A 26,257-nucleotide genomic window follows, 5' to 3' on the forward strand; every position below is an offset into this window, starting at 1 on the left:
ACAGAATGTTTTTGTATTTATTAGAAACGCTGTCTGACTTGTATGTTTTTATATATTTTTAAAACTTTTTAAACCGCTTTGTTAAATAGAGTTTAATAAATTAAAAAAAGAAAAAGAAAAGAAAAGAGTTTTACAGAAAATGAAGTGAGGGGTATGAGGTGTGTTGCAAGTATTTTGGTTTAGATGTTTGTGTATGAGGAGTGTGTGTGTGTGTGTTGTTGTTGTTGTTGTTTTTAAACAAGTTTAAACAAGGAAGATCTGCAGAAATGTTCTAGCCAGAAATAAGTGACAAAACAGTGAAGTAAGAACACTTAGATTCTGTAAATAGAAAGTTGAATTAGAATGCCTGATAACCTCTACTAACATTTAACCACTCCATTGTATGCTGTTTATAAAATGCAGAAGTGGCAGTTACTTCAAATTTCATTTACGTGATATAAAAAGGTGTGATCCTTATACATTGTGTTGGAATTGAATTACTATACATTTTATAAACAACATACAATGGAGATTAAATGTTATTAGGGGTTTCTCTGAATTTTTAAAGGAATAATCCTGGTATACCGCAATGCCACAGGACAGGAGTCTGATTTTAGTTGTTGGCAATCTGAATTGAAGCATGTCCTAAGTGTATGTGTTCTTTCTCTGAAGATTGGTAATGAGGAACAGCAGGAGAAGCTGCTCAGAGAGTGGCTGGACTGTTGCGTGACCGAGGGTGGAGTCCTAGTTGCTATGCAGAAAAGTTCTCGCCGGCGCAACCATCCACTGGTAACGCAGATGGTAGAGAAATGGCTTGACCGCTATAGACAAATCCGCCCCTGTACATCCCTTTCAGATGGAGAGGAAGATGAAGACGATGATGATGAATGATGAAATTGAGATACCTGGTTGCATATAATGTGTGGTGACAACCCCAGATCTTGGGGCACAGTCTAGCGATTTGTTACAAGATGACCCAATTATAGCAGGAAGCATCCTGCATAGGATTTTTAATCAGCATGGGGAAATTCAGAGGCTCATCCAATCTGTGAAGACAGCTACATTGGTTGGACTACCATTTGTAAAAAAGCAAAGCCCTAATTTTATTACCAAGACACATAGCATTTTTCTTTCCAGTTGTACATCTGCCTATAAATGTACCGCATGTGGTCGTGTAAGAAAGTTGTGTAATAGGAAAAAGTATTACCAGCATCTTAAAATTATTGAAGAATTTTCTTTTGAATATGGGCACTTAAAAAAAGCACATTGTAGATGAATATCTGTTCCTTTTGAAACTTACAGTAAAACTTGCTTATTCTGCATAAGTTTTTAAGCATTCTGGCACACTTCCTTGAAAAGACCATTTTGTATGAAATCTTGCTAATGCCCAGGTCAGATCATGTGGCTTTTTTTGGTTGATGCCATATATCCAGAGTAAGTCAGAAGTATGAACAAGCTTATTATTTAAATAAGATTTGAGTTAATTTCGTGCCCATTATAATAAAATGAAATGTTAAAGGGAAACACTATGGAAGGGATGATAAATTTTGATTAAGTGAACTTTGTTTTCTGTAAAGGCTTCTCTGCTGTCCATTAATATTTTGTATCATTTCTTTGGGATAGTTTCCCCCCCCAGCCTACTTAAAATAGTCAAAGAAGTACTGTTCCAGAAAGCTATACGCTAAGCAATTGTGTGGAGTTTGCTAAACTGAACTGAAAACTGCATTTTGTCCAAACCCGGTCTTGCTGTGAGTTGTACAGTAGAAATTAATATTTTATCAAGCCTTTCCCCGTGCAAGTTAAAATCACCTCCATTGAGGAGCACTCCTTGGTCATTAAAATCGAGTGAGAAAGCACTTTGGCAGTTTTCCTTAAAAGCCTTCATTCTAAATTTTGTTTTAAAGTACTGTGTATTATCTTTCCTTGGTATGTAAACTTTGGAATTTTTTGCATGTTGATTGATTGTGGCCACATTGAATATGTAAGTTTCCTGAAAGTATAAGTTCAGAATATATTCTCCAGTAGAAAAATCTTTTTATTATACTTGATAACTTTAGCCATGGTATCTTGAATGGATATAGCCTATCCAAAACCTCACTTTAAAAACACTAAAGGTTGAATAGTTTTGTATGCATAAAGCAGATCCTGATGAGCACTTTTTGAAGACTAATGATGGTGGAAATGATGGCAAGGAAACTCTTGCAAAATAGATTTCCTTGTTTAAGAATCTGGACAGAAGCTATACGTATGTATTTTTACATAGTTGTAAAAAATATAGGAACCCTTCAGAATTTGCTGCTTTTCTAAATGTGGCGTAGCTGGAGTTGAAAAAATATATCTCCAAATAATAATCTACACTGAAATTTCATCAAGGTACTACATGGAAGAAATATAATACAACTTTTTCCACCTCTGACACAAGCATATTATAGTGTGTGTGTATGTGTGTGTTTATGTGTATATATTTTGGTCATTAGTTCTCTACTCTGGTGCATGCAGAGATTATCAGGTGAAGGTGCATGTTTACCTGTGATGAGTTAGATTTCCTAAACATTGCAGTAATTGGTTTAGTCTTCCTAAAACAGGTTCAGCTTTAATGTACAATCCTAACTTAGGTTTTTCTAAATGCAATCATAAGGTCAAGTTAACACCTTATTAATTAATCAATCAATCAATCAGTGCCTACCTTACATACTTTACAGTGAGATCCCTGCATTTCTGGACCAGTAGAATAAGTTAGGTAATTATGCTTGTGTTGGAGGGAGGTAGTTGCTTGAAATGATGCAAGTTATGCCCCAAATCTGAGTCACTTTCTAGTATTAATAGCGATTTCCAATGAAATACAGCTTTCTTAAATAAAAACATCACTTTTATTTGCCCTACCATAGTAGGGGGAAATGGCTAAATCTCTAGCCATGTTTATTCCACTGCAGTAACAAAGTCTAGAGATTTTTTGGAGTCTCCTTGGATGAAAGCATTTGGTTTCTGTCAGGAATAAAAATGATAATAGTGTTATCTTTTTACTGGCTCATATCCCCATATATTGTACAATTCCACAGACAGCAATACCCAGTCAGTTTCTTGTAGCCTCAATACATCCCTATGATCAGTGGAGGTCAGTGGTGGTTTTTGTTTTGTTTTTTAAGATTGTAACTCCAGCAGTTGTTCGTGCTGGAGAAAAGGCATTGAATAAGTTGTTGCTGTGCCTTGACCATTGATTGCAATAATGAACTGGCCTCTAATCTGATATGTCTTCTTTTAAAAAATGAAGACTTTTTCCCACTTGGCTGTGTTCTAAGCTATAGCCGTGAGGGTTTTAAAAAAGTTATACTGTTATCTTTAAAGCTAAAGGGCAAGCTACAGTTTGAATTCTTTTTCTAGAGTAGTTTGGTGTGCTATAATAGAACACTTTAAATTCAGGTATTTGTCTGTATTGCTGATCTTCCTTTTGAACTCTAGTGGGGGTAGAGAAGTTTTTCTTGCTTAAATACTTGTATAAATTCTTTCTCCCTGCCTTTTTTAATTGTCCCCCCCCCCCAGATATCTCACTTCAAAGCTTGCTGCCCAGTTCTGTTTAGAAAAGTACCACTACTTCAAGTGTTAAAAAGCACTGTTTAGACAACAAAATGGCTTCCCTTCTCGTTATCTCCACCATTTTGTACGTTAATGACTTTAATATCTTGCTTGAAGCTTTGTTCTACTGCAGTGGACCTATGCTTTCTGACTTACTCCAGCTTTTATATTTTCTGCATTTGGCAACTTAACTATCATATTAAGATGTCTTTTGAAACTACAAATGTTATATTGAAGTTTGACTAAAAGCCTCCCCTAGGGAGTAATTTGGTTTTAATTTCAAGTGGGGCATTTTTCTTTCAGTTAGTACCTGGAAGTAATGTGAAGTTAATTGCCTCAAAGCAGCCAAATTTTGTGCCAGAGGTTCCTAGCACATTCACTGGTGGTAGAAGAGAGCCTGCCTCAAATGCAATTGCCCTGTTAGAAAGTATCCATTTTCAACAACATTAATTATGCCTATCTGGAATGCCACTGCCTGGTTTAAGAACAAAATTCCAATAATAGCAGCTTCTAAAAATCACTAATGCCAGTGTAAATGTTCTATTATTTCACCTTCATTTGTGTGGCTTCCTAAATGTTCTCTGTAACTCACCAATGTTCCTCCTCCTGGTTGCTCTTATACTGGTGTCTATGGTAAGTTATTCATAATTGCAGTGTTAGATCATTGACACATCTATGAAGTTGACTCCCTTAAATATGTTCAAAGCTGGTAATGTGCTTTTCCATTAATTTAAAACAAAGCAAATACAAGTTTTGTACCAATGGTTTGTTTTCAATTTCTGTCTTTCAATACATTATTCTGTGTCGTTTCTCCCCACCCCCAAATACCTTCAGTCTAGACATTACTTAATAGCCAACTTCACTTTAAAAAGACATTGGAAAACTAATCTATCAACAGGCAAAATTATATGCCTGTATAAGTGGAATTCGGTGGCACTGACTTTATGGCTTGACTTTGGGCTTGTGGTGAAATTGCATTTGTATCAACCTATGTCTGGGTCTTGTCTTCTTTCCCTTTTCTCTGCCATATCCAAGAGGCTGAAGATATTGCAGCGGAAGGAGAAGGAAACTACCTTCCTCCTGCTCTGATGGCAGCTTCTACTCATTTTGCCACCTGTACCTTTGTTGTTCACAGCTTCTTTACCACATACTGTAGTCTTATTCTCTGAAGTTTGTAGAGCATTAATTATAGTATTTACAGTGATTTTTTTAATACACACAATCTGGTTTAATCTTAGTAAGCTTTACATGAACAGTATTATCTTTGTATTACCGATTGGAGGCTGAGTTGGAGAAGAGTGACTGGACAAAGGTTCCCTATTGGGTTTATGCCTCTTCAGATGTTCTTCTTACCATGTTGAATGAACGTGTGAGGGGAGGAGCACTCCACCCCTGCCATCATATTGTCAGTCTGTATGCATGGAGTGTCCTGTATCCATGGAGGCTCTCCATGTGATTATGAGCCCTAGAAAATCAGGGTTCTTAATGGTGTGAAGAATCTCCATAGATGCAGGTGGTTCAGACTGTTGTCCTCCATGTATATAGGGTGACGGATGTGACGACGGGAGGAGGCTGGGGCTGGAGCTCTCTGCTCCTACTTAAATTCAACATAGTATGAATGCCTGGAAAGCAATTTGAACCCACACCAGAGTTCACAGCTCTTCCTAGTACTGTATATACCATCAGTGCACTAAACAGCTATGGATATCAGGGGCCACTTGGTATGGTGGCAACCTCACACTGATGAGAAGTATAATGCACATTCTTGCTCTACTGCTGGCTGCTTAACTGAGGGCCTAATCATAGGACTCCCAGCATTCTATCTAAAGTGAGAACAGAAGCAGGCTTTCTTGTATCTCCCTTGCTGCTAATGGGCTCTATCTGGTAGCCTTGCCAGGGAGATCTTACATTCAACTAAACAGAATTCTCTCAATATACTCATTACCTTGTCATGTGATAAGGGAAAGAAAGATTAAGCAGGGAAGGGGAGGAACCTTCTGTCACCTTGTTCTGTGTAGAGTTCTGGTTGCCAGGCAAATGCATTAGTTGACCACTGCCTATCATTGTTTCCTGTATCCTGTGAGGATTATGGCTAAAACTCTCAAATAAGTGCAGATATTCAAGAGGAATCTCATTGACTTTAATGGGAATACATTTTAGGTACACAGGTTGTTTAGAGAGGGGAGTGTGACTGAGTGAGAAATCGTGCCACGTCAACAGTCCACTTTTAACTTCAGACCAGTAGTTTCTTAATAGTCTGTAAACTTAAGACTGATTGGCATTGTAGATACTTGAGAATAGAGGAAGATAATCATCCTAATACTAGAAGGGCTAGTTTTGGTGTGATCACTCATGTGACCTGAGAGTATGTTCTTATTTTGAATTGGGTCAAGTACATTGAGGGCCTGGTCCAGCTCAAATTATAGAAATGGTCACTTTTTATTGAAAACTGCACTGAACGCTATATGTCCACCTTTACAATAAACAAATACAGTAACGGTAACACACTAAAACAAAACATACTTCTGGTAGCCATTGGTTCTGGTTTTTTTGTTTTGTTTGGGACAGCTTTTAAAACTTTATCACAGAAACAGGAATGTACCCATACAAAGGCTCAGAATAGGCCATCTTTTTCAACAAAAAGGCGATGATTCACAAAAGACTATGAGTATAACATGTAACTAGTTGATACAAATCTAATAGGATTTGTTAAAATCAGTCACATCTAATAACACATTTTGAAGTGTTCTTGTATAAAATATCACATGAAGAAAAGAAGACTTCAATGTCTAAAAAAGTGGGTTTTGTTCATACAGTCTGACAAGTTACCATAAAAAGTGTTTTTTTTTTCCTGAGACATAAGGAAATGCAACATTATTCTTGAACCCTTTCCAGCTCAAGACTTTTCCACTCAATAAAATAGCTGTGGATTTAAAACTGAGAAAAATATATTTGAGTATAAATGTGAGATTTAACACTTTCTTTTTTTTGCATCATCAGCACGTGTTATTGAATGTACAGCTACTTTATTAAGTGTATCTTGTAGGAGAAGCATCAATTTCTGCAGTTAAAAGGCAGGTAGTTAACATGGGCCTTTTCTTCTCCCCTGACCTACATGACTGTAGTTAAACTTGAGTAGCATCCCTCCAATCCATTAATGGCCCTATATAACTGCAACAAGCAAAACTGTTCCCCCATCTCTTGGGTTATCTTTCCTCAGGCTGTACAAGGAGGAGCCAGGTAAGTGAGGAAGGAAAGGGCTGAAGTCACATGATGGTTTCCTCTTAATATCATGTAAGCTTTGTTAGGACTGTTGGACATGCTCTAAGCAGCAGGTACTTCAATCAGCTGCTATTCCCCAAAGGGACTGAAGAAATATACATTATTCTTGTGATTGATGTAAAGATGAAGGAAACTTAAACACACAATAACAGAAGCTGATCAGAAATGTATCATCAAATCCTAGCTTTCAGTGCTTCAGTAAGCAGGTGACTTCTTCTGGGTTCTCCCTCCCTCCCCCAAGTCTTGACTCCTATTTTTTTTTATTTGTAGTTAACACTGGAACATCATGATGCGTCAGTCCAAAATCAACCTTACAAATTTTGTATCAAATTCCTGTCAGTTTGTGTGTAATTTTCTTTTCCAATGTCTCTTGGTCCCAAGTTGGAGTGCTTTAAATTATCTGCTATTGCTCATTGGGATGTTCCCTGTTGTCCCCGTGTTTTGAGGGCTGGTTAGGAGATGGAGCTTGGGAAGGATGTGCCACTGTTGGAAGATTGTGGGTAACAGGAATCCCTCCCGGGATGATACCTTCCATAGCTGCCGGAATCCCGCCTGGTGTAACACTTACCATGCCTGGTGGATATCTAGAAAGAGATTGAATTCAGAGTTACAAGGAGCACAATATGCAAACATTCTATAGAAAAAGAGGCTAAGAAATGAGGACAACAGGAAAGAAATAGCCTCAAAAGTAACTTTATTCTCTGCCAAATACTTGCAGTAAGAGCACTTTCTGTTTATCATACCAAACTGAACCTTCCTAAGTATGTTTTGAAGGGAATAAATTTGATTTTAATCAACAATTCAACCAACTTGTTGCTCTTACGAACTGTTTTGCTTTTTCATACTTCTTTATCCACATTGAAGCGTAAGAGGAAACTATTCCAGGCATTAAAACAAACAGCCGCAGCATGCGCATTCCAGCAGCTGCAGGTCAGCCTTATATGAACAATCCAAAGCTGCCTCCACCCTGCCTTATTCAGAAGATATATCTGGAGAGAAAATATGACTGACTTCTTTGTTGTTAATTAATTGTTATCAATTAATGAACTAATTAATTAAAAGCAAAGCAAGGACAAATGAAATGTTTTGGCTCTAAGGAGACATATTTGTCTTTGTGGAAAATCCTTGAAAGAACATGAAGCCAAAGGGTAGCCCTGACTTGTGGAGTTGCTGGAAAGACAAACTTTAGGGAATGTGATGTTCCTGTTTCAGTTGCTTTACATAGCATTCTCTTAGCTTACACATACAGTTTGAATCTGTATTTATTTGATACATCAGGAAAGATTCTTTTTCCTTCAGTGAAACCTGACATGCAAAACGTGGTGCTAGCCATTGTACATAACTAGCCTCAAGTTTGCTTGTTCCTCTTCCTAATGTGAGGTGGTGAATTGTAGGTGCCTGAGCCCAAGGGCATGATTTAAAGAGCCATGCAGTTAGTTCTGGAAGCCCAAAAGGCCTTTATATTTGGTTTTCTCTAATAGTTACCTCCTGCTCTCAACATTTTTGAAACTGAAGGCATTTCAAAAAGTGTTGGGATATGACATAGAGGAGTCTTGGGGGGAGGGAGCCAAAAATTCCACCTGGCTAACAGAAAATCCCTTGCGTGAGCAAAAACAATCTTGCATCCTTGTAGAGCCCAACATATAGGTTATATTTATGGGGCAGCTACTTTTACAGGAGCAATGAAGAGATATGAATAGAGATGCATTTTTTTATAACTTAAGAATGCATTAGAAGCAGAGCTACTGTATGTACTCTGTAAAGAGTTGATATTCTCTACTAAAAGTAAGCGAAGTCTGCGGACAGAATAAACTATACTAAAACAAACTGCTATTAAACTTGCATAATTCTGTTTCTTCTAAGCAAAGGAAGGGGCAAGATGTTCCTCAAAGCACCGCCAACAAAGCCCCTATCTAGTGTTTGAGAGTATTGCATACCTACTTTTAAGGCTAGCATCATATCCCTGACAGTTAGAAATGTGGTGGTGGTACTGGGGTTTCGACATGAAAACTTAGGTTCCCTGGATGATTGCTCTGTGCAACCCAATATTAGACATGCTTCTCACATGTGAAAATGTGATCATAAGCTCAAACTGCATGGCAGAGAGATGGGCAGATGCTAAGGTGGCAGAAAACTCCTGATGTGCCTTTAGACAAAGAAGTCATTTTAATTTGTAGTAAGACTAAAGGCAGTCACAGGAGACCACACTGAGGCCACTAGAGAAGAACATTTGAAGGGCGCTTTCATGCTAGGTTGGGAAACATCAAGTTTTTGGCAACATATAGCTGGTTTTAAGGTGTCACAACACTCTTTTGCTTTTGGTATTACAGACTATCATGGCTACTCCTTGGGAATTCATCACCTATGTCAGAGAGGAGAACATGTGACCCTCCAGATATCTTAGACTAAATTCCATCTGCTCTCATCATCATAGCCAATCATGAGGGATAATGGGAGTTGCTGTCCAACAACATACAGAGCACCACATGTTCCCTCTAAAATAGCAATTCTAACTCTCCAAATTTCTGATTGCGGAATATTACAATGCTTCTCCCCGTGGGTGCAGTGCTGATTCATGCAGACATCCTGACAGAACTCAACAGAGCCCTGTTTCTATCCTATACTTCCCAGATGATGCATGCAGAGGTCACAGGGGATGAAAATATGGGAGCCCAAATTTCTACAACTGCCCTGGTGGACTATCTGCATGTGTACAGGGAGGAGGAGAGAAATAGGGGTTTGTTGAGCCCCACTGGGATTCCTCGGAAAGTTCATACCTTCTGTGTTTAGGATTGTTGATAGGTTATTAAACCTATGGGAAACAAAAAAGAGACAAACATCTGCAAGTGAATTTAAGACCGCATGAATAATCTGGTGCTTGAAAGCCACCATGAGTGTACATCCTTTGAGGAATTTAAAGTGAATTATATATTAAAAACACACACCATCCATATTGTTCACTTGATGAGGGGAGCAATGCTTGTGCCATTTTGTGAAGTCATAGGCACTAGCCAAATGAGCTTTCTTTCAACAAAAGCAGTGCCTTGACAAAGTATGTTTGAATTCTTTGCAACAAGTTATTAAACAACTGAACAACAAAACTATGGTCTTCTGGGGCCTTTAAAGGGACTAGTTGGCATTTCCAGTGGCCAGGGAACACTGCAGTGTAACCTTCATTCCCCCTGACTCTTCAAGATATATATAAAGTATATATGAATTTTCCTTTGTTTTAAGTCATATTCCACCTTTCAGCTTGTACCAGATTTATCTACCGCACTAGTATATTTATTTTGATGCTTGTCCTCCCTCTGCAAAGAGCCTTCCAAATCCTTAAGGAACACCATAGTATATTTTTACTCTAAACTAATGGAGTGAGTTGATCATGTTGTCTTCCAGCAGCTCCCTATGTCATGTGCAGGGGGCAAGTTGTAAGTGGCCAAATTAGTAGGTTTCACTTGACACTCTGGAAAGGCCTTGCAGGGAAACACAAAGTGAATGGATAGTACCTTCATTACAGGGTCTACATGCAATGCTTTTGCTTTGCTTTGTTTTTTAAACAAGAAAGCCCTTTCTCCCTCTTACCTGTATGTGGCACCATTGAGCTCTGGATGAATTGCTTGCTGATCTATTACTGACCAAGGAGCTGTTGTGACAAAGAATTCCTTGTTCACACAGTTTCGTAGGCTTTCGGGGATGCGACCTAAAGTAGGAACGATTCAAATTTAAAACAGAGTCAAGCACAATCAGTCTTAATTGATCTGCAATAAACTATACCCAGCTTGCTGTTTTTCCACACGGATTACTCTAACTGGAGATGGGAAGGAGAAGAAAATCCTCAACCGTCCACAACAATGTTGTGGAAAATTCACAACAATGCAGAAAATAAGGCAGTGCTGTGGAATTTACTTACAAGTGAGACAGTAGCCAATGTTGCTTTTCCAAAGTTTGAAATAGCTGCTACAAGATAAAGAGAATTGCACAGAAGGGCTAGGTCTAACAGTTCACCCATCCCTTTACTGCACTAACTTTGGAAGCCCTATTAGACTGAACAGTCTCTGGTCACTCCAAACTTCACAGGAATGAATGAAAAAGCTGTCTAAAAAATGGTAATTATGTCACCTACCCTCCCAGGCTTTATTCCCAGAATGGATCCAGTTAAGGGGAGTATCAATGCAATATGACAGAGGAGAATATATACACACACACACACGTACGTCTAAATTCACTTTTTATTTATGCATGCTATACATCTGCCTGTAACATGTATGATTGTATGTGTGGATGCTGAAGCCAAGGGGAGATGTTTAAGCCCTCTGTGTTAGCTGGAAATATGTCATTAATTATGATTTGCTACCACATCTACAATCGTAGCGCTGTTCAGCCCAACTCTTGATTTTTGCCATTAGAGTGGAATATTAAAATTGTGTATTCAAGTTTTCAAAGTATGCTGCACAATATGCAAATAAACCAGATAGCTGAGAGAGTATTAAGGCTGTGCTTGCAGCTCCAAACCAGGAAGAAGGGTCATGATACACAATGATCCAGTTTGCACATAATGACAACCTATGGGTTGTTTAAATGAGTGGGCGCAAGCAAGCACACTCCCTCCAATACGGTCCTCAATTTCAGTTAATAAGCTACGATCACCCTCCTTGTAGGTTGTTAGCGTGACAGCCAAACCAGGATTAAACAACTCAGAGTGTCCGGGTTTGGATGTCATGCTAACTAACTACCAGTGGGACAATTGCAGGCTGTTAACTGAAAGTGGAAGTGAGGAGTGCACTGGTGGCTGTGTGCTCACTTGCTCCAGCTCACCCCTGCCAATTTCTGCTTTACATAATCCATTATTGGGCTTTATGTGTGAACTGGGTCAGTGAGGCTGTTAAATGAGAAAGGGTCTGACACAGGACTACCTAGTGGTTACACTATCCTGACTCAATGTAGCTTTTAATATATTGGTCACTCATGATATGCTTTGCAGCTGGTAAGTGTGCAAGAGAATTTAACTCAAACAACTTTCTTGAATGATGGGGAACCATGGTTGAAAATCCAGGAGCTGGTGTGTGTGTGTGTGTAAATGTCAAAGATTTAAATGCAATTTGAAAGGCTATTGGAATGTGGCTGATTTCAATGTTAATCCCCCAATGTACACACCCAGTACACAGAAATAGAAGCATGCACTTGCTGGGCTGCAGCTACATGTGGTAGATGGAATTTTCAAAAAGTTCTTACCCTATATACTGGCACATGCATGTGCAACCAATGCTTGGGATGTACAATGATTGCTTAGAGATAATGCACACCCAGGAGGTTGTATTCAGATTTAGTCATACTTAAGAGTAGAACTATTGAAATCAGTAGAATTTATTAAATTTAATCCCATTAATTTCAATAGGTCTACTCTAAGTATGACTAAACCTGGATCCAAACCAGGGTAATTGTTCCATTCACCACATAAAGCACCATCACGGGTAAGCATTTGGGGCTGCCTCCTGATGGCATGCGATAACATTTCAATTGGCCTATGGGAAAGCAACTTGCCATACCTGTGATAGCTCGGCGTATCTCTGTCGCAGCAGCTTCTCTCATCTCCAGTGAGGCCTGTTCACTGTACCAAGCAGTGTGTGGTGTACAAATTAAATTAGGAGCGTCTTTCAGTGGCCCTTGAGCAAAGCTACCCGGGGGAGGTGGGGGGATAGAATGAAAGAAAAACAAAGATCACAAATAAATGCCTTCCCAGAGTGTTTCTGTGCCCCCTTTTACTGTGGCACCTTTCAACCAGAGAGCTATCATAGACATAAGACAGGACTGAAGACCCTTACCTTCTTGCTATAAGTAACAGTGCTTTTATATCCAAATGAAATTACTTGAATAGAGGCAATAAGACAACGGATCTCAAAGAACCTTGCCAAGTAGTAATGAGCAAATTAAAAACAAGCACATAAAATATCCACTGAAAATCAGCCAACGAGAAAACTGATAAGCTGCCATTCCTATTTAAGTTTAATCAGCACCTCTAGAAGCTGCCCTATATAAAATACTCAACTTAGGTATATGAAAAAAATCTCCCAGCAAAAAAGTATTCCACTAAGGGCACAATCCTATGCATGTTTAGACAGAAAAGAAGTCCTACAACTCCCATATTTTCATAACATATTTATCTCTAATCACAATACCACTGGAAAATTGCTATTCCTATTTGACAGACGGAGATAGAAAAGTGTGACTTGACCCATGACATCGGGAGAGTTTATGGGTGGAATGTGGATCTGATGTTGGCTCTCCCTGGTCCACAGATTACAGTGGATCTTGCCTTCTGCCTCCCATGTTGCAAACCTGGTGCAAGTAAACTTTTGACTTTAGTCTATCCTGGATTATTATTCTCATGTATAGTTACAAATGTTGAAAGCCAACTTACGGTGACTGGTGAGACAGTTCATTAGATGAAATCAGTGTATGGGGCATTCCACCCATACCTTTATTTTTATTTTTTTATTTAAAACATTTATATCCCGCCCTATATCATTAAGATCTCAGAGCGGCGTACTGATAAAAACATACATTATAAAACAATAAATATGCACAGTTAAAAACAAATTAAACCATGATCCAAGTTAAAACAATATATAATTTAAAAGCAGTTAAAACAATGTGCCAGTGAGTTTACCCATCAAAGGCTTTGTTAAAAAGCCATGTTTTTACTTGGTGTCGAAATGCAATCAATGTTGGCACCAATCGGGCCTCCAAGGGGAGGGCATTCCACAGTCGGGGTGCCACAACAGAGAAAGCCCTCTCCCTTGTCCCATCAGAGCGTATATGTTGCACTGGTGGGATGTGGAGAAGGGCTCCTCCAACAGATCTAAGGTCTCGGGCAGGCATATATATGGAGAAGCGCTCTCTCAAGTATCATGGTCCCAAGCTGTTTAGGGCTTTAAATGTCATTACCAACACCTTGAATTCCAACCGGAAGCATATAGGCAGCCAGTGCAGTTCCTTTAAGACCGGTGTTATGTGGTCTCTGTAAGATGTATCCACCAGCAGTCTAGCTGCTGCATTTTGCACTAGCTGCAACTTCCACGTTGTCTTCAAGGGTAATTAATTTCAATAGGTTTGTAGTGCTGTAGAGGTGGTAGTAGAGGCAGAGGGCATCTTAGCAGCATGAAAGTGCATGGTAGCCACCCGGTTAGTTGCCCCTGGCACAGTCTGCTGAACAATGTATGCTTGCACAGGGCTGAGTGAGCCCTCCTGCCCCCGTCTCCATCACCACTTCCAGGCTAACAGCTTGGCTGGTACCCAGCCATTCCCCCCACCCACCCACCCACCCAAATGACTCACCAGCTACTGTTGGTATCTCAAAGTACTTCTACAAATCCTTGTGGTTAGAAGTTTCTTGCTAAGATCAGCAAGGCTTTTCCAGAAATCAATAATTTTTATTTCATTTTGTTCTTTCTAGAATGTGGAATTGTAGAGTCAGTGTACATATTGGAACTATTCTTGGGAATAGGAGAGGTAGAGCCTAATGAAGGCTGCACTGTGCAAATATGGTCAAAAGTTGGTCAAGTATCTTTAAAGAGATGGGCAGTTTCCATCAGCTTTAGTGAGACTCGATGAGAAATGATGGGAGTTGAAGGCCTAAACACCAGGAAGACCACAAGTTGCCCAAAGTATTTATTTTATTAGAACACGAACACTGGCTTTCCCCAGCTCTCCATAATTTAACATCTCATTCGCAGCAGCATCTCATAAGTTTGACTTCAGTTAAGACCTTCAGTTCTTTCAGGAGCAATTGTTCTAGATCTGACTTCAGTCCCTCATAGGACCTTTGGCAGAGCAGCCGGCCAGAACCTATGCAGGGGGTACTCCCTTGCTACTGAGAGTTATGGGTGGTCCTAGGCAGTGACCTTTGCCACTGATAATGGCTTGAGCTCCTGTTTGAGAAGCCTGCAATTCTAGCAGGTGGTCAGGAGAGGCAGCAGCGTTGCTATGCTGCTAGGTTTGCCACTGACAACAACACAGGATTATGGGGCAAGCAGCCCTTACTCCTGTCTTTACTAACAGATGACACCCTAATTATTTTTTAAAAGATAACCTGTCATCTCTAACAGCTGTATTTTTGGCTCCATGGAATATCTGACGATGTTTGACTGCAGCCACATAAAACACTGCAGGATAGGTGTGCCACTTTTCACTTAATGATTCAAGCTTATGCCGTAATAAATGTGTTAGTAAGTTGCAGCAAAAAGAAGGAAGAGTCTTGAGTCACCTCAAAGCCTAACACAGTCACCCTGCTGAAAATGGTTAACAATCCAGGAGACCCTACCTAAGACTCCCACCCCCAGTTAGGGAAGTAAGTTTAAAACACCAGCAGGGGCTATAGCAGATCCTTCTCAGTTTTGGGCCCAGTGCTCTGGAGAGCTACACCCAAAGGGGCTCACATATGTCATTAACCACAAAATAAAAAGACTACGCCATTTTTAATACAGTGAGCTTCTAAAATCTTTGTGAATCTTTGATTCTGATTTTTAATTGTTCTGTGTATCAGATTTTTTTTTCACCACTTCAGTAGCTTACTCCGGAATGCACAGTTTTTATTATGTGTATTTATACGGTGTTACATGACACTAATCGAACTTCAACTTACCTAAACGGTTCTGATTCATGCACATCCAGTGCTGCCCCTCGTATCCTTCCTTCCTTCAGGGCTTGAGTTAAGGCCTTTTCATCCACCAGACCACCACGTGCTGTGTTAACCAAAAAGGCTCCCTGCCTCATCTAATAGAGCCGGGAAGAAAGAAAACACGATTCAAGCATGGTTTGTGACTACAGCTCCACGTAAGTAGAGCATTGCCACCACTTTGCACTGCTGAAGCAGCATCTTCTAGCCTCTGCCAGTCCACACCCGACTCCTGTGTTACATACTGTAAGCAGGAATGCTGAACCTCTTTCCACCCAAGGACCAAAGTTCATTTTGAAGAAGCTCTCAGAGGTTGCATTCCAGCGATGGGCAGAGGCAGAAGCAAAAGCAAAAGGGGCAGGGCTGAAGGAAAAAAGGGGAGACACCAAAATACCAGCAGATTTTAGCAAGAGTTCTGATTGCCAGTAACTCAGCCTTAGGTGAAGCATTTCTACTGCACAAAAGCCAGGAAAACACCAAAGGGTGGTTAGGGGGGAAATGGTGTAGCACTCTGGGCCCAGATTGGGACCGGGGGGGGGGCAGATTTGGCTCCCAGGCTTGAGGTTCTGCACCCCTCCTGTAAGAGAAAGGGCTGCACAGAGCAACACAATTGTGCCTTTGATTTTAGAGACTTTCCTGGGTCTCTCACCCGGGCACAACAGCATTAACGGCTGCTGCCATAACAGGACCAGTTCTGCGCCTCGATGAGGCTGGAGCCTGAGCCAGAACAGCAAAGGAAGAGGCAGCTCATAAACTGATGCTGGAAAGCAGCAGTTTATTGTATGAAGAATGTTTAATATATTTTTAACCATTACGTCTTTCTCAAGGACATGCACCTTTTCCTCCAACTCAAGCATACACTTTCAAAATCAAAGGGCTGCTTTCCAGCAGCACCAGCTTGAGACCTGCCTCTGCTTTTGCTTGCCAGGATGAGGCCAACAGTACAGTTCCCCCAAGGTGCATCACTACCCTGGAGACAGTGATACCGGGCAGGTGCTATAGAGCAGCCTTGCCCAACTTGGTGTCCTCCACCAATGTTGGGACTGCAGCAATGGCCATGCTGGCTGGGGATTATGGGAGTTGTAGTCCCATACATCTGGAGAGCTGCTCTGGGGGAAGATAGTTAGGACTGGGCCATGGTTAACTGGGATAACAATGATCAGATTTGGACTGACAAACAGCTGTGTAATGAGATGCTACGTGAGATCTCTCTTTCCATCTCAAAGCACTGCAAATAGAATTTCTAAACCCATTGCTTATGGTAAATACACACCCTATGGGTGAATATTCTTTTCTGGAAGCATTACCTTTTTTTACACGATCTTCTGTGTCCCCAAGGTACTTTCCTAGGCTGCACTACGACAGTTATGCTAAGTGCCCATTTGCTACTTATTTATGTGCTCTTTGCATAGAATAGAGGTAATTAAGAGAACCGCAGAACCAAAGCAGCGCAGGCCGAAAACAACAGGGTAGAAGCAGATCCGTGTGGATTCCACGGTCTTAAAAGGGAAATTAGCTGATTTGGGGAAATATTCCTAGGAACTACTGCTGAACTATGGGTGAGAGAACAATTGGTGGCTGAGACATCCTCTGGCATAATTTAATGCTCAGTTTTTCCATTCACCTAGCTGCCATTTGCCCTGCACATGTTTGGTAAACAGTATTTGTGCTGATTTTATGACATGCGGCAGCATCCATGAGAAGAGAACATTATTCTAAAAAGAGAGGATGATACGTAAAGGGAAAACGTGGACAGAAGAACGTTGCTCTTGCTTACTAACAACCAACCCATTGGTGGAAGCAAGGGTTGGATCCAGGATCTGTTTACAGAACTCATTGACATTGTCTCCGCCCAATTTTCACGGATCCCCCTTCCGCACCACAACTCATCCTGTTCAGCAGTGTCCCCAACCCTGTGTGTAACATTTTAGGGGGCTGGAGGGGCTGTCATGGAGATGGGGGGAGGGGGGCTCTGCTTTCCCAACCCAATTGCACAGGCCTAAATCTGGATGCAACCCAAAGACTGGAGCCAAAAAAAGGAAAGAAAAAAATAAAATGAAAATAAAAGCATCTTCAGCTTAGGCTATCTGTAATTTATTGACAGTGTTAAACTGACCTGCTCAAGTGGCTTCACCTGATGTATAATGTGCAAAAGACAGATGGACAATTAGCTATAACTCTCAACTATCCCAAAGGTAAAAATACATACGATTACGACTTGCATCTGCTTGGTATTATCACTGTGCCAGCAGGAATGCTAGCACTCAACAGCCATACATTCCTAGACTGCAGTTGGGGCCAATAAGATGATCTGCCTCCATTTAGAATTACCTGCTTAATCGTAAAGTCATTGATAAGGTGGTGGTTATGTTCATTGAGGTTACAGTGTAATGACACACAGTCACTTTGGTACAGCAGATCCTGGAGCGTGTAGACCCGCTGGACTCCCAGGGACCTTTCTATGCCATCCTGCAGGTATGGGTCATAAAAGATCACATTGAATCCAAATGCCTTGGCTCGAACTGCAACTGCTTGCGCAGTGCGACCTAAGCCAAAAAACAAAACAAAGCAAGCAGAGAGTTGTCATCACAGGCTTGGCAAGATGGCAGCACTGAATAAATCCCCAGGAGTGCATGAAATGGGACCCATTGGCACGACTTGCTGCCGGACTCTCTCTCCAAAGGCATGCGTGCAGCTCTGATAATCTCTCTTAAAATCTCTCTCTGTCAGGAGCGGCTGAAATGTGTCATTCACAAAAGGAAACAAAGGGCATTACCCCACTGGCCAGAGCCAAGGAGGCATTTCTGTGCAAGTTCACTTTGGCACCAACAGGGCGGGAAGCTTTCAGAATAGGCAGTGAGCCTGCAAAATGGCCGAACTGCAAGGATTTCAGGTGTTTTCGTTGCAACCCTTGAAAACCGAATCACCAGCCCAGGGGGGTCGTATTTTCCCAGCATTCTCTGCACTGTAGCCTGCCCTCGAGAACATGCCTCTCTTTGCAGGCTGATTCAGTGCTGTTTAAAAATAAAATAAAATAAAAGGGGACCATGACATTCTCTATCTATATAGAGAAATAAATAAAAGAAGACCATGGCATTCTCTACCTATAACAAACCTTTATTTTTTATTCATTCATTCATTTATTTATTTAAACATGGTGATTACATTACATCTATGTATCTATTTAAACCGTTGCAAATAGCAGAACGATTGCCCTCATGAAAGAAGGCTATGATACAACTCTGATTGTGTGAAAAGATCCTCAGGATGAGCAGGATCTCTGGTCTTAGACATGTTGGGGATGGGGAAAGCAGGACATACACAAAGGAAGGTTCAGTTGAGGGTAGTGCTACTGTTCTTTGGCTTGATGGGTCCTACGTTGTGCAGGATCAAACAGAAGGCACTAGTCATGCACAGTGACAGGCCAAGGGATTGGTAAGCCTCCCATATTTGCTGGCTGCCTGGAACTGAAGAAACGGGGGTGATCAGGCTCTTGGTGGACAATTTTCAGGGCTTAGGATCACACGTCTTGCAGGCCTGCCCTAGTGACATAGTAATGGCTACAGTCCCTAAGATTGGGATTGACAATAACCTGCCTTTTAGACTGCAAGAATATACTGTATAAGGGATAAATGCATGAACATATAAGGGATAAATATGATCACTAAAGCCTTAAATCATCTCTTACTCATTACTTACTGGGGTTTTTTTAAATGCTAAAGTTATCCCTGATGGTATCTTCCCCCAGCACCTCACCTGAATTCACCTGCCGTTTCTTTTTATACAGAATCTGATGATGTGTGTGTCTGAGAAACCCATCCGGATGTGTCATTTTCTTTCCAGGCACAAGAGGGTATCAGAGAACACCTTCCTGTGTGTCCTTCCCTCTCCCACCCCCACCTCCACTTTGCTGGTAGATCTTAAACCTCCAAAAGACAAATTCTTTGGATAGACAGGCTTACTGCTAACTTAGCTGAAGGTCAAACACGGACCGTGTAATGCAGCGTGTACAAGGACATTACTCAAATCTGCTTTTAGAATATAAGCAGCTATGGCATTTATCAAAAATGTCCATTAACTATTTGCCACTGCACTTCAGAGGCAATTAATGTAAACAGGCGTTGCTATGTGGATACAGAAGCATCACCCAGCTTGAACAGGGGGTGTAGACGTACCAATGGTGTACTGCTAAATTCTCAAAACGGAAGTGGGAGGGATGGGGAGGCTCTCTAGTTGGTGAAGGGACTGACTCCCATTGCCCATAGTACATTTTCCCCAAAGTACTGGAGTGCTGAGCTTCAACACTCTCAGTATCCACAAAAATGCTACACTCCAGCCCCATTTAAGCCTCTGCATGGCCTCTCAATCCCGATCTAAAACAGAAAGGCCTGTTCAGGAAATCTTATTACGAATGACTTTGATACAACAATACAACAAGCCTCCTCGGAGCCTTGCTTATAATAAGAGCAACTTGTTTGCTGTAGGGTTCCCCCCTCCCCACTCTCTCTTCCTTCTGCACTCTTGCTGAATGGCTATTTAATTGGGCATGACTAAGACAACTGTCATGGTTTGGAAGCAAAGGTTTAATAAGGCTCTTCTGATAAAGAGGGACAGCTGCAGTGCAATCAGCAGGTCATTATCCACAATGTCATTCCAATTCAATGTCACCGCCTGGGCTCAACTCACCGACTTTTACATCAAGACAGGAGTCTTCCTTTTTAGAAAATGTAGAGAAAGCCAAAGAACCAGACATGACCTTCATGTTGGAAAAGGAGCTATCAGAATAAGATAATACTGGTTCTGTGGGGTGATTAATAGGGAGGGGGGAACCTTCCCCTTTCTTAACTGTGCCATATTTAGGCACAGATGGGCAGGCAGAGGCACACCCAGCTTTGATTACAATTACTCATTAATGGGCATTGCAGAAATGTGCCATTCAGTGCCTGGGATAGGAGGAAAAAGTTGAACAATCTGTTTGGGAAGCACGTGCAAATGGCCATTCAGTGGCCTCCTTTATTCTGAGCACAGAAATGGCAGGGGAAGGCGGGCGGGCAAGGAGTGTGAGTCCTCTAACAGCAATTAAAGATTCACTTGGGAAAGAATTAGAGCTCCAGGCATTGGAACCACTCTGCTCGTGGTTTCTACGGTTTAGAAAGTTGTTTCCTCTACTGATGGGGCAGGGTTCCAGGTGCTTCACAGCACAAGGAAGGTTGAAATCATGGCCTATGAACTCTCCACAAGCAAGGCTTGTGCATATTCTGTGCCAAGTGCAAACAAGCGCTAGGAAAAGCAGAATTTTATGAACGGCATAAATGGTATTGTCTCCTGTGGGAGAAAGGCTGTTGTGGTTGTTGTTGGGAGAACACATAATTTTAAGTTTAAAAAGAAAAAAATACACAGCCAAAGGGGAAAGAGCCCCTTCTTCTCCCTTGCTGGTCTTCTGCTCAAAACTTCAGCTTTCTCAAATAACAAAAGTTGGAGTTGTGAAGCATGATTCCAGAATCCACACACACATCTCTGTGTAAGGCCTGGTCCCTACTTATTTTTTTCATTTATACCATATATAAATGGTATATAATTTATACCATTATACCATATTTGCTGCCCCATAACATAAAGTTTTATTATGTAAATGAAAAGGAAACAGGACCTGTTTTGGCTATTTATACTATTTCCCTCAGAAGTCACCAACATACCAAATCCGATCAGGCCAAGTGTTTCGCCTCTGATACGTGCTGCTCCAGAAGCCACTTCCCGTATTTGTTCCACACTCTGCACTCTGGTTCCTTCCCTCAGTGCTTGGTAGAGCCATGTGTTCCGCCTGTAGAGATTCAGGACGTGGCACAGAGTGGAATCTGCCGTCTCTTCTACTGCTGCTGAGGGGATGTTGCAAACAGCAATCCCTGGAATAAGGAGCAGAAACCCACTTCTTAGGGGTCGCGAAAATTGCCAGGAAATCACAAGGTTTCTCACTAATGTGAAACTAAAAATTCAGGTAACCCGCATAAATTAAGTACATCCTCAATAGTTACAAAAAGCACTCTACAGGTTTAATATGGGAATGAAGTCGTGTAGAATTGCTAAATTCCCTGCATATGGAAAGACAGTACATCACAGCATAGGCTTTAAGCAAGCCTCCTCTTTGATGTGCTGGTTTTCCATATGCAGAGATGTTTTGTCCTAGGAAAACATAGAAAGCTGCCTCATACTAGGTTAGACTATTTGTCCAACTAGCCTGGTAGTACCACTTCAATTGGCAGCAGACTGGAAATGTTGCACAAAAACACCCATGTTTCTTGCCTAAGTCAGTAACTTCCACGTTAGCTGATGTTCATGTGTTACCCTCATTATGGATGTGCAGATCTGAGTTCTAATGCTGCTTGTTGCAGTGGCTGGAAGTGGATTTTTCTGGAGATCAGTACAGGCATACAAGCTGGCATCATCCCATTAAGGAAAGCAAATCCTAGAAACCATCGCCAACTACTGTTTTTTGAGGCTGGGGCTGGTAGAATTGAGGAAAGACTGTTCCAGGGAGGAAGTGAAGCCAGAGAGCCCTTTCTTTGCTTTCTTCTCATAGGAAGCTCCCTTAGACCATTAGTCCATCTAGCTGGTATTGCTGACACTGACTGGCAGCGTCTCTTCACAGTTTCAGACATGAGCTTTTTCCAGCCCTACGTGGAAATTCTGGGGATCAAACCTGGGACCTTCTGCATGCAAAGCAGGCGCTCTACCACTGAGCCACTCATACGGATGTTGAGGAGGGAGTGCTGCAGCCACCAAAGGTGCTCTGCAGTTGTTGGCTCACCCGCCAACTCATCCATGTGGGCAGAACCAATGAGACTGATGTAAAGGGACAAGCCTCTTGTTGGAGAGCCATTCTTTTTGCCCGTCTTATTTCTCTAATCTTCTCCATGCTTCAACAATCATTCCTGACATTTGTGGGCACTATGAATGAATCCCAGTCCTCATTACCAATACTAATCTCTAGAAGACACGCAGGAGAGAGAGCTCGTTTTTCGATTCCACGTATTCCTACTCTGCATGGCTGACGTGGAATCCAATGCTGCTTTAAAGTGCATGCTCTATGTGGAAGCTCTTCTGACCCTTAGCCTCTGCTCCTTTCCGCATGCTTTCCATTTAAGCCATTCAGTCCCTGAGATCGCCAAAGGAGTTACTTTTCCTGCCTCGCCCTGTTTACGTGCAGGAGGATGACTTGTCCTCATGGGACAGAGCTACTTGGACAAGGTAATGCCAAGCTATGCAAGTTAACAACAGGACAGGGTTAAGAAGCATAAGCGGCTTTGCCAAAGTGTAGCAATGTTTACTCAACACGGGACTGGCCTTTTGTGATGCCAGGATTCCTGAGAAAGAAGCAGCATTCAGCAGAAGTAGCTGCTTCGCAGGCCCACAAAACCACATCCCAATCATTCTGGGAATGATGTCATAACCATCTTTTCCTCCATCTGCCTGCACTGCTTTAAAAGTAAAACTCATCCTGACCCCATTTTCCAAGACGTCATGGGTAGACCACTATACAAGTTTAAAAACAGTCTTTTAGAATGGACTGAGAGCAATCCCAAATACACTATGTCTGAAACACTGAATCAAAGAATTTCTTATGTTTTTATCCCACCCTTCCTCCAAGGAGCTGACGGCAGCCTAACACACGTTTCCATTCCTATCCCTGTAGGTTGGTTATATTAGGTTGAGAAACAGCTTTGTGGCCATGCAGGGGCTTGAACCCAGGTGCATCCAGCCCTCATCTGACACTCTAACTTCCACATCACACCGATGGACCACACTAAGTTGCAAACCTCTGTTTACAACAATATTTTGGCCTTTCCCTATTAACAGCAAACTTCCTGCAAATCAGCCCAGGCCACATTCATGACCCAGATGAAGCGAGCTAGAGGCGGTATGGAAAATGATGTGAAGCAGTCAAGTAAATGTGTAACTGTTAATAGCCACCAAAAGTCTGCCATGGGCAATGTACCAAAAGGGGGAGAAAAACAAGAAGCAATTGTAATGCAGGCATAAAGCCCTAAGTGTCTACAAGGCGCAAAGCCTCTCTTGCCAATTGCCATTTTTCTCTTTGTCACCAGTGGATTTTCTGGTTTAAATGTTGCAGTGCTATAGGCCAGAGATAAAAAGTCAGAAGAACAGACCATCTAGATCAGTCTTCCCCAAACAAATGTGTTGGACAACAGCTCCTATCATCCTCAGCCAGGCTAGCCATTACTTATCCCAATTCTGCCCTGAGATTAGCCCTGATGAGTGGGGCTGATGGAAACTGGGAGTCCAACAACATCTGAAAGACCATGCAAGCAACACTTTCGGTATGATGACATATTGAGGGCTGGGAAGGAAAGAACTCTCAGAAGGAAATCTTCGAAATGTATATGAATAGGCAGCCTCTGATGGCTTCTTTTAAAAATTTCCTGAGAAGCTGCTCCATCTACACATTTTTGACAGCAAAGTCAAGCTGTAAGAAAAACAGCAGAGAGTTCCCAGGCAAGTTAGAACGTTTTAACGTGAACGATTTGGCAAAGTGTCTTGTTTAGAATGACTGCTGCAAAGGATACGTGTTTCTTTAGTTTTATTAAGATTTACAATGGAGTACTCTGAAGCAATTAATCACTTTAATGACACCCTATCGACAAACATATACAGCTGGCACCCTATAAAGATCAATTTTATTTTATATGCTAATGCAGTGGTACTCATTAGTGGTAAAACAATTAACAATGCTGCTTGCAAACAGCTCACTAGCATTTTAGTAGCGCACTGAAATGGCCAATATGTTATAATTCTTAAATCTAGTTAAGGATAACATAATTAGTTGTCTATGCTTGTTGTCATCCAACAAGAGACTTCACTCCTACGAGATATCAAACCAAGGGGGCTAATGTCTATGTACAATACCATTAAAAAGGGCCTTTAAAAGAAACTTGCCAACTTTGCATGGTTATATCAATACTGATGATAAACTATGTCTCCAGTATACCAATGATGCTTTGGGACTGTTCCTATACAATAATTGCCATGTGGAAGAGGAATCCCCAAACTTTTTGGACCTATGAGCACATTTGGGAGTTTGAGGAACTGCTGCAGGAACCACCACAAAATGGTTCCCACTGAGGGTGTGACTAATCACATAATGGCTGCCCTGGTGGCCTGGCTGGCGGGGAGAGAAACGGCAAGGCTAGAGGCCGGGAGGGAGCGGGAAATGGAAAGCGTTGCTTCCTGGCCCACTCAATCGTCTTCTGTCCACACAGACCTTTCTCCTTTGCTGCACTCCCAGCCTCTAGCCTAGCTATTTCTCTCCTGCAAGCCCTTTCCTTGCTACTTCTCTCCCTTCCCCCCATCCCTACCCTCTTCTTTATCTTGCTTCCTAGCCCCAAGACTTTCTCTTTCTCTCTCCAGCGCTTTACCTCGCAGTTTCTCCCCACTCTTAGCTTCACCCTTTCTCTCTCCTCTACCCCTTTGCCTTGCTTTCTCTTCCTGCCCTCTGATCAGCGACAGGTTCAGGAACCAGAAAAGAGAATGTGGTGCCCTTACATTTTTCAGATCTTTTATTTAATTTTTTTAAGGGGTAGGGAGTGAAGAGCTGTGAGGGTGCCACGCTGGCCTTCGCCACGACATATACCGACAACTTAAGTTTGTGGCATAGCCTCCATGTCAAGGCAGATCAAATAGTTGCCACCTAATAGCCATATCATGACAAGTAGCCCTTAAGTAATATCCCCTGAGTCAACCATGTCTCCAAAGGGATCCTATAAAGGCAAAGATAAATTTGGCCTTTTTGAGGGCATCATTACCCACAGAAAGCACACCTGAAAGGTCTTTCTCCTGTGTTATTTCCAAACTATGGAATGGATTCCCTCAGGACCTACGATTGCCCCTCCCCCTCTCTTTGCTTTCAGAAAGGGCGTGAAGACACTTCATTTCAATCTAGTCTGACCAGATAGTGGGTGTTCAACCTGCTCTGGATGGGGCTGCACTCCCTCTGAAGGAGCAGGTTCATAGCTTGGGCATTCTCCTAGAACCATCTCTGTCCCTTGAGGCTCAGGTGGCCTCAGCGGCTCAGAGTGCCTTCTACCACTCCCTTCCCCCCATCCCTACCCTAGCTTCAGGAATAACCTAGCTTCAGTTGTCCATGCTCTGGTAACCTCCAAATTAGATTACTGCAATGCGCTCTACGTGGGGCTGCCTTTGAAGATGGTTCGGAAGCTGCAGCTTGTGCAAAATGCAGCGGCCAGATTGATAACCAGAATGAGAAGGTTCAAACATATAAGACCAATTCTGGCCCTCTTGAATTGGCTGCCTATACATTTCCTAGCCCAATTCAAGGTGGTGGTTTTAACCTATAAAGCCTTACACGGCTTGGGACCACAATACCAGACAGAACTCCTCTCCCGACATGAACCTACCCGTACACTATGCTCAACATCTAAGGTCCTCCTCTGAGGGCCTACTCCGAGGGAAGCTCAGAGGGTGGCAACAAGGGAGAGGGCCTTTTCAGTGGTGGCCCCCAATTATGGAATGATCTTTCCAATGAGGCTTGCCTGGCGCCAACATTGTTATCTTTTCGGCACCAGGTTAAGACTTTTCTCTTCTCCCAGGCAACGTATGCTGAGGTGTTTTTTTAACTGACCCCAAAATAGTTGTTTTAAATGGATATTGCTGTTTTTATACTTTTGATGGTTTTAAATTTCTGTATATTTGTTTTTAATGTTCACTGTTTTTAAC

The 26,257-nt window shown here is 41.8% G+C and overlaps 2 protein-coding genes across 12 annotated transcripts in view; one reads left to right on the plus strand and one right to left on the minus strand.

Annotated features, from left to right (window-relative positions):
• ZRANB1 (zinc finger RANBP2-type containing 1) overlaps positions 1 to 4,315 on the plus strand; it is a 63,528-nt gene extending 59,213 nt beyond the window's left edge. For both annotated transcript variants that reach the window (XM_063132799.1, XM_063132798.1), the window contains one exon: positions 652 to 4,315. In XM_063132799.1, the coding sequence (XP_062988869.1) occupies positions 652 to 870 (219 nt within the window). In that variant the 3' untranslated portion in view covers positions 871 to 4,315. The remainder of the gene's footprint in view (positions 1 to 651) is intronic.
• A 1,372-nt stretch (positions 4,316 to 5,687) lies between these two features.
• The window catches only part of CTBP2 (C-terminal binding protein 2), a 222,982-nt gene continuing 202,412 nt past the window's right edge, over positions 5,688 to 26,257 (minus strand). For all 10 annotated transcript variants that reach the window (XM_063132797.1, XM_063132791.1, XM_063132793.1 and 7 more), the window contains 6 exons: positions 21,205 to 21,411; positions 17,840 to 18,054; positions 15,476 to 15,606; positions 12,381 to 12,508; positions 10,417 to 10,534; positions 5,688 to 7,418 (listed from right to left, as the gene is read on the minus strand). In XM_063132797.1, coding sequence (XP_062988867.1) covers positions 7,238 to 7,418; positions 10,417 to 10,534; positions 12,381 to 12,508; positions 15,476 to 15,606; positions 17,840 to 18,054; positions 21,205 to 21,411 — 980 coding nt within the window. In that variant the 3' untranslated portion in view covers positions 5,688 to 7,237. The remainder of the gene's footprint in view (positions 7,419 to 10,416; positions 10,535 to 12,380; positions 12,509 to 15,475; positions 15,607 to 17,839; positions 18,055 to 21,204; positions 21,412 to 26,257) is intronic.

This window comes from Elgaria multicarinata, chromosome 8, assembly GCF_023053635.1.
Source record: "Elgaria multicarinata webbii isolate HBS135686 ecotype San Diego chromosome 8, rElgMul1.1.pri, whole genome shotgun sequence".
In the NCBI taxonomy this organism is placed as follows: Eukaryota; Metazoa; Chordata; class Lepidosauria; order Squamata; family Anguidae; genus Elgaria; species Elgaria multicarinata.